Genomic DNA, 8889 nt, shown 5'->3' on the forward strand with positions numbered 1-8889 from the left:
TAAACACATTTCATTACACCAAATACACAAAATAATGTTCTTTTTAGCAACATCATATGCCCCCTTTAACATGACACAGAGAGCAGCAGGTGTACTATATTAATATCCAAATCACAGATCTAATGTTACACATCAAAATTTAACACAGTTGTTTGCTTTCACTTAAGACACCCATTTATGCGAATACTCGACAAAACAGATATATTTTGAAGTAATTCAGTGTTGCATTTAGGCAGCCTTCCATGCACGCAGGTGAGTCAGTCAATGCGAGTAACACATAGAGACCGTTTTGTGGCTTAGCCTATTGCATTTAAAAACTAGCTCTTCCCGCATTATTTTCTCATTTATGCATGTTCTTTTTATAAAAACCAAAATGTGTGCAAATATATTGCTTTAAAGACGTTCATTATCTGGTAAGTAAGATTATCTGGAAACATCAGACGCAATTAAGTGCTTTGCTTCCAAAGTCATACGCAACTTTTGTTAATTAATATAGCATATAACAAGAGTACTTTATTTATACAATATTAGAATGTTTGCGAGAGTGGGTGGGGCTGGACACAAAAATTGCGAAAGTGGGATTAGGAAAACAGTCCCGTGCAGGGCTTTAATGCAGAGGTGCCTGATCTTGTGTCTCTTACGTGCAGCCACAGACTGCATCTAGCAATCTAGATGATTTTCACAGACAAGCTGATATTTTATACAATCGATTTATTCAAAAGCAATGTCCAAAAAGATGGTTGGTTTCAGCCTTGGAAAGAGCGTGTACTTTTGATCTTTTAATGAAGAGAGTTTCGAGAAAGCCATTCGTTATGCATTATTTCTACCACATTTAGCCCCGTTAGTGCTAGAATAAAGAACATAAAACTTCGTCATTTACAATCAGTGGATAATGTGGGTACAACATTTAATGATTGACCTCTTTTGGATAAAGCTTTGCTTAATGAATATTAGATCCCTTTCTATAAAAATAACTTTTTGTAAATGTTATGATCATAATGCTATGTTTGACAGAAACCTGGCTAAAACCTGATGATTACTTTACATGAGTCTACCCCCCAAGATTACTGTTATAAACATGAGCCGCGTCCAAAAGGTAAAGGAGGAGGTGTTGCATGGAGCGCAGCTGGAGGAAAACAAAATTAGAGGTATTTTGTGTTGCATGGCTGGAAAGTACCCTATCCTACAGAAAAGCTCTAAAAACTGCTAGATCTGATTACTTTTCATCTCTTTTAGAAGAAAACAAACATAACCCCAGGTATTTATTCAATACAGTGGCTTAATTAACGAAATAAATTTAAATAAATAAAGCATCAACAGGTGTTGATATTTCCCAACAGCACAGCAGTAATGACTTTATGAACTACTTTACTTCCAAGATCGATACTATTGGAGATAAAATTGTAACCATGCAGCCGTCAGCTACAGTATCGCATCAGATAGTGTGCTATAGATCCCCAGAGGAACAATTCCACACATTCTCTACTATAGGAGAGGAAGATTTGTATAAACTTGTTAAATCATCTAAACCAACAACATGTATGTTAGACCCTATTCCATCTAAGCTAATAAAAGAGGTGCTTCCAGAAGTCATAGATCCTCTTCTGGCTATTATTAATTCATCATTGTCATTAGGATATGTCCCCAAAACCTTCAAACTGGCTGTTATTAAGCCTCTCATTAAAAAAACACAACTTGATCCTAGATAATTAGTTAATTACAGACTATCTCAAAGATATTAGAAAAAGCAGTATCCTTAGAGAGAAATGGTATCTGTGAGGATTTCCAGCAGAACTTTTTCATATTTTTTTAGACAGTGTTTTCCACGCTCACCTGTTTCTGGCTCAGGAAGTCCATGCCACAAGCCACATCCGCAGCAAAGTGCAGTAACTGCTGCGAGCAGAGCGTGGACGCGGTGCTGTTAGCGATGGCAAAGGCAGGGTCTGTCTCTAACACGCGGCTCTTACGCAGAAAGTCCAGCAGGTTTCCGTGAGGAGCGTATTCAATGGCCAGATACAGGTAACCTGCAGTAGAAGCAGACAGTGTGAATGAGCTCTCGAACACAGGCGCGTCGTATCGGAGATCTGCAGGAGATCAACAAATGTCTGTGGGAGTTGAGGCGCACACCTCTGTGTTCACACGCTCCCAGAAGGTTAATGATGTTCGGATGATGACCCAGTTTACACAAGACCTCGAGTTCCCCGGCAAAGTCTCTGTGGTCGTCCTTAGAGGCATATTCTATGGTTCAGACAGAGAATGAGACATTGTGAGAGAAATCGAGCACTTGCTAACATACATACTGACTCTTTTCTTTGAATTCTCCTCACCTTTCATTCTCTTGATGGCCGCGTCCATCCTCAGGCCGTCTTTCTTAATGCGGGCTTTCAGCACCTGCCCAAAGTTTCCCTCTCCGATCACATCCTGGAACTTGATGTCGCTCCACTCCAGGGTGGGATAGGCCACAGACTGGCTGGAGTTGGGGACTTTTTTGGGCACGTTCAGCGGCACGGAGCTAAACTGGACCACAGGCTCCTCTCTCTGTGAGCACAGGAGAGATCGATGTTTACAGGAGAGTTCAGCTCCAACACACCTGAAGCAGCTACTGAAGGATCCAAACTCTGAACTCTGCTGTACGGCCAAGTGCTAGTGTGAGAACCCTAACCCTGCTATAGAGATAAAGCTGTGACTAAATTCAGCTGACTTTTACTGTGATAGATCTGTAAATGAATGCATACGGTCAGTGGGAACGCTGAACTTCGGTCGGTGTCTCACCGCTATGTTGTGGAAGGCCTGCACCATGTGACTATGGAAAGAGGCTCTCTTGAGCTGCAGGACGATGCAGAAGGCCAGCAGGATAGTGATGCACGTCATGCCGGCGGAGCCCAGGATCGCATAGAACAGCATGTTACTGTGAGCCTGGAACCCCTGCAGCTCTGAAAGACAATTTACATTTCATTGGTCATTTGGAGCATTTTATAGTGCTGAACAAATATAAATATTTATGAAAATTAACTTCACCTGTCAAGTGTTAAATAATGTTAATGTTAAATGTTAATAATGGTTCGTCTTTAATAAAGGTTTGTCTTTCTTCCTGCACATTATTGCTCATTTTGATCAATATACATCCACTATAAATATCCACATAAAGTGTTTGGATACAAATTGGTTCTTGTCACATGCAGAAGATATATTACCACAAATTTAACGCTGACTTCCATCATTATAAACAGTAAGTGATCCGTGCCTGTAGAGGGCAGTGTTACTCTCTCAGTGTGTCTCATCCTCATTCTATGGTTCAGATGCTCACATGAGCTCCTTTATGAAGCTGCACCAGCGAAGACTTAATGAATGCTGCTTCTGTAATTATTTACTCTCCCTGACTGACTTTCTTCTGTGGAACACCAAAGAACATATTTAAGAAAGTTTTCTAGACATTTCCTAAAATATCTTCTTTAATTTTCTACAGAAGAAAGAAAGTTATACAGGTTTAGAATAGCAATCGAGTGAGTAAATGATGACAGAACAATATCCCTGTTAGAGTACACACAGCATAACATCTTGGCCAATTAGAGACAGATGGGAGTTGAGGCAGAGAAAAAGAAAATATATTCAAGCTGAAATGACACGGCTTTCCCAGAGGACCGGACTCTCACTCCAGTAGTGAATCCTACTGGAAGATTTGGGATGACACTGGATGAACACACCACATGCATCTCATAGGAAACACTCAGCGGTTCAGCGCACAGACTCACGTGAGCTCTCCTGCGGCGGCAGCGTCTTGAGGGTGATCTGCGGTCTCTCCACACTCTCTCCCATGTTGTTGACGCTCCAGAGCTCCAGCTCATAGGTGCTGTCGGCCCTCAGACCCCTGAGCTGGAAGCGCATGCTGGTCTGGTCCTGCACGCAGAGCTCCACCTGCTGACTGTAGTCCGTCTGCTCCGTCTGCTGGTAGCGGATCATGGCTCTGGAGATGGAGTGACCCTCGGCCACTGACCAGGTGATGACGGCTGAGGAGTCGCTGATGTTACAGGTGGAGATGTTGGCAGGAGGAGGAGGAAGCTCTGATGGATCACCGCATAACCAATCAATAACTCCACCAGTATATCCAACTCAACCGCATACATACAGCACACTCACATAAAGAAATATATAGTAGGCAGCAAAACTGCTTGATTGCTTTTGGCATTAACTGTCTCATCGTTTTCTGAATTTGCTATGAAACTGTGTTTTGAACAGTGCTGTGACTTTGATGGACAAGAGAGCTTTCAGAGGAGACACAGATCTATCAGTGCTGTGTAGCGTGTGTGTAGCTGTGACATTTCCTAAAATATCTTCTTTAATTTTCTACAGAAGAAAGAAAGTTATACAGGTTTAGAATAGCAATCGAGTGAGTAAATGATGACAGAACAATATCCCTGTTAGAGTACACACAGCATAACATCTTGGCCAATTAGAGACAGATGGGAGTTGAGGCAGAGAAAAAGAAAATATATTCAAGCTGAAATGACACGGCTTTCCCAGAGGACCGGACTCTCACTCCAGTAGTGAATCCTACTGGAAGATTTGGGATGACACTGGATGAACACACCACATGCATCTCATAGGAAACACTCAGCGGTTCAGCGCACAGACTCACGTGAGCTCTCCTGCGGCGGCAGCGTCTTGAGGGTGATCTGCCGTCTCTCCACACTCTCTCCCATGTTGTTGACGCTCCAGAGCTCCAGCTCGTAGGTGCTGTCGGCCCTCAGACCCCTGAGCTGGAAGCGCATGCTGGTCTGGTCCTGCACGCAGAGCTCCACCTGCTGACTGTAGTCCGTCTGCTCCGTCTGCTGGTAGCGGATCATGGCTCTGGAGATGGAGTGACCCTCGGCCACTGACCAGGTGATGACGGCTGAGGAGTCGCTGATGTTACAGGTGGAGATGTTGGCAGGAGGAGGAGGAAGCTCTGATGGATCACCGCATAACCAATCAATAACTCCACCAGTATATCCAACTCAACCGCATACATACAGCACACTCACATAAAGAAATATATAGTAGGCAGCAAAACTGCTTGATTGCTTTTGGCATTAACTGTCTCATCGTTTTCTGAATTTGCTATGAAACTGTGTTTTGAACAGTGCTGTGACTTTGATGGACAAGAGAGCTTTCAGAGGAGACACAGATCTATCAGTGCTGTGTAGCGTGTGTGTAGCTGTGATGACACGCCAGTGATGACAGGAATCAATACATATGGCTGCTAGCTAAAAAAAAGTGAGAGGCACAAAGGCATCCTTACGGTCGCTCAGTGTCCATGCGCTGACGGTGGGGCAGGCCTGTCCCGCGGCGCTGCTGCTCGTCCTCACCTTGCACTGGTATTTGTGTCTGGGTTTCAGCTCGTTCAGACGGAGGTCGGAGGAGTTCGACGCGAGCTGGAATCTCCTCTCGGTTCCCGAAGCTCCGGCCTGCTGACACGTGACCTCGTACCTCCAGTCCTCCTCGGCAGGAGCGGCGTCCCACGACAGGAGCAGCACGGTCTGACTGACGGGGCTCAGCTTCACACCTACGGGGAGCTCTGAGACAAACACAGGTGTTTTATCATCCTGCCGTGTGATGAACGTGAGGCTGTGTTTGAGCTCTTACCGAGCATCTGCGTGGAGAAAGTGGCTTCGGGTCCAGGCTGGCCGGTTCCTCCCGCTCCGTGGCGACTCAGCTGCACCTGTGTGGTGTATTGGGTCATGGGAGAAAGGTTGTCCAACCTCACCAGAGAGCCGCTCGCTGTGGAACACATGGAGAAATGTGTCTCTTTTAATCCATATCTGCTATCTACTTCAAACACAGTTCCACAGTTTTCTAACGATTTTCCACGTTTTGAGTATCAGTCCGATCAGCAAGAACAATGAGCCAAAGACACAAATATCTTTAGACTGTTTTCTAATGCACGCACCCAGAACTAAACAACAGTGTTCTTCATTAGTTGTACAAACACATTTAGCTAATAAAGAAGATTCCCCTGCATGAAGTGAAACAACACAAGCATCAGATGAGGTCAGTGGTTCTGGAAACAGTCATGTGCTTTTCCTCCGCTGGGAAATGAAAGGCCCTTCCGGAGCAATGACTTCACCCGCATTCTTCTGACTAGTCATATCTTCTGTATTTGACAGCGATCAGAAATATGTTCAGCTCATCACATTTCCATCACCTTTTTGTAATTTATTGCACAATGGAAATATTTATTACACTAGACAGTCTGCCAAGAGCAACACAGTGACCTGTAACCTCGGGTATGAACTGTTCCAGCTGCTGTATGCAGTAACACAAACACATGCCGATGAAGTGCCGTTACCCTCAACGCTCCTCCATGTAGATGAGCTGGTGTGTTTGTAGATGAGCTTGACTGAGGCGACAGGCCCGTCTCCGGTGTAGGGCTCTTTATTGAGCAGCAGCAGCAGGTGATGCGGGCCGCTGTCGTTCAGGAGCGGAGGATTCTGGGGCTGCGGAGGAACTGAAAACAGAGACGTGCCAGCTGAGTAATGAAGTCATTAATGCATTGCCTACAGCAAAACTAATAGAAACACATATTCCTCTCTTGATATTGCTCTTGATATTTACAAACTTTCTACATTTGAGGTCACTGAGATTGGGGCTGCAGGGAATTTCCTTATAAAGTCATGTATTTATGAACATAAGGCACTGATAGCTAAGCCATCTTAACATTGTGAAGTCAACCCAGAAGCCACATTTAATGAACAAAAATTGTTTAATGTGACAGAGGTGGCACTTATTATTTTAGTCACAATCAGTGGTCTGAATGCCATGATAATGTTGTATGGCACATTAGGCAGTTAGTGTCACCTATGCATTGTGCAGTGGATCCAGAGCAGGAGCGGGTTTTTCAATGTCAGAGCGGTTTCTACACACAGAGACTCCTTTAGAGAAACACAGACTTTTGTTTTCTAATCGTCCAGGATCTAACCCCGACAGAGCAATCGTAACACCAACATGAAGGGACACATTCAGGATCGTAATCTAATGCCCTTTCTCAGTTTAGTCATTTTTGTGATTCTATAGGCAAACTGAAAAAAATCCTGCAATCTTGGGAGAGGCTATTTTGTCTACAAATATTTTTTTTCATACTTTTACTGTTGCCATGTTAAATATTTACAGCTAATATTCCCACTATGGACATTGCTAATTTCATAGCCATATAACATTTTGGCTCCTGAAACAGAATGTTGTGAATTTAGCTGGGAGGGAAATAGAGACAGGCCTTGGGGAACTTTGAAGAATCTCACCTTTGACGTTTACAATGAATTCTTTCTCCTCCTGATAGTGTTTGGTCTTCACTTGACACGACCAGCGTCCAGCGGCCGACACACTGATCTTCTCCACCCTGAATGCTGACGTCGTTTGATCATTTTCCGTCTGTGTGTCCACTGCCTGAGAAAAACAAAAGAAGAGGCGTTTCATGAACAATGCAGCGGCTCAAGCAGATCAAAGCTCACGGTGTGTGAAACGGTGCGAGTGCATTGGTGATGTTATTGAGACGAGACTCACATAGACAGTGGTTTTGTCTGGTTTGACCAGGGTTATTTCCCCGTGTAAAGGAGCGGGCCGGCCTGACGCAGAGCAGTTGACTGTGTATGTGACGCCCGAGTTGAGCTCGATGTCTCTCAGACTGCTCATGATAACAGGTCTCGTGTCTTTGAAAGAAATCACAAGCAGACCAGGATTCAGCCCAGAGATCTCCCAGAAACACAGGACGGTTTCTTTGAAATAAATGAGTTTTACCAGGTTTCTCACAGCGAGCTCCGTGCCTGCCTTCACACACACATCCTCTGAAGCGACTGCATTTGCTCTGTTCACACTCACACTTCTGTTTACAGTCGGCGCCGTAATAACCGGCTGGACAGGCTGGAATCACAAGAGCACTATATCATATGCCTCCTCAATATATCCGAAATATATCTTAATAAATAATCATAATAATATAGAAACATCACTTCTTCTTCACGCTTCACTTATCAGATTAGAGCAATAAAACACAATTCACATTCTATTTCATCAAAATAAAGAGAGTTACAAGCCACATTTGAACAAAATATTTGTAAAGTGTTTATTTTCATTGCACACACTTCAGAACACCTTCAGCGAAACTAGTCCAGAGTACTACCATTATTACTAGCATTCAGACAGAATATTAAATTAAACGTCCTCCTGTGTGTTAAACTCTACAGGATTTCATCTCACCCTCGCTGCAGTTAAAGCCCCTCCATCCAGACGCACAGGAGCAGCCGTACGGGTCTCTGAGACAGAAGAGCAGAGAACGACAGACTCCATCCATGCAGCGCTCCTTACAGCTCCGGCCGAAGCGGCCCTCACCGCACACTACACACACACACACACACAACACACATCAAACACTACACTCACACTACACACACACACACACACACACAACACACATCAAACACTACAACACTACACCACACACACACACACACACACAACACACATCAAACACTACACACACAACACTACACACACAACACTACACTCACACTACACACACACACACACACACAACACACATCAAACACTACACACACACACAACACACATCAAACACTACACACACAACACTACACTCACACTACACACACACACACACAACACACATTAAACACTACACACACAACACAACACATCAAACACTACACTCACACTACACACACACACACACAACACACATTAAACACTACACACACAACACAACACATCAAACACTACACACACACACAACACAACACAACACAACACACATCAAACACTACACACACAACACAACACAACACATAAAACACTACACTCACACACAACACAACACAAAACAAACAAAACACCACACAC

General features: G+C 44.0%; 1 protein-coding gene across 1 annotated transcript in view; it reads right to left on the reverse strand.

Annotated features, from left to right (window-relative positions):
- tek (TEK tyrosine kinase, endothelial) overlaps positions 1 to 8889 on the reverse strand; it is a 30178-nt gene that overhangs the window by 7340 nt on the left and 13949 nt on the right. The window contains exons 6-17 of the mRNA XM_016248253.1: positions 8230 to 8367; positions 7771 to 7893; positions 7537 to 7682; positions 7275 to 7419; positions 6326 to 6484; positions 5623 to 5757; positions 5279 to 5554; positions 4637 to 4945; positions 2773 to 2933; positions 2328 to 2538; positions 2128 to 2238; positions 1834 to 2024 (exon numbers count right to left, since the gene is read on the reverse strand). Coding sequence (XP_016103739.1) covers positions 1834 to 2024; positions 2128 to 2238; positions 2328 to 2538; positions 2773 to 2933; positions 4637 to 4945; positions 5279 to 5554; positions 5623 to 5757; positions 6326 to 6484; positions 7275 to 7419; positions 7537 to 7682; positions 7771 to 7893; positions 8230 to 8367 — 2105 coding nt within the window. The remainder of the gene's footprint in view (positions 1 to 1833; positions 2025 to 2127; positions 2239 to 2327; positions 2539 to 2772; positions 2934 to 4636; positions 4946 to 5278; positions 5555 to 5622; positions 5758 to 6325; positions 6485 to 7274; positions 7420 to 7536; positions 7683 to 7770; positions 7894 to 8229; positions 8368 to 8889) is intronic.

Source organism: Sinocyclocheilus grahami, unplaced genomic scaffold (genome assembly GCF_001515645.1).
Source record: "Sinocyclocheilus grahami isolate Dianchi unplaced genomic scaffold, SAMN03320097.WGS_v1.1 scaffold872.1, whole genome shotgun sequence".
Taxonomy (NCBI): Eukaryota; Metazoa; Chordata; class Actinopteri; order Cypriniformes; family Cyprinidae; genus Sinocyclocheilus; species Sinocyclocheilus grahami.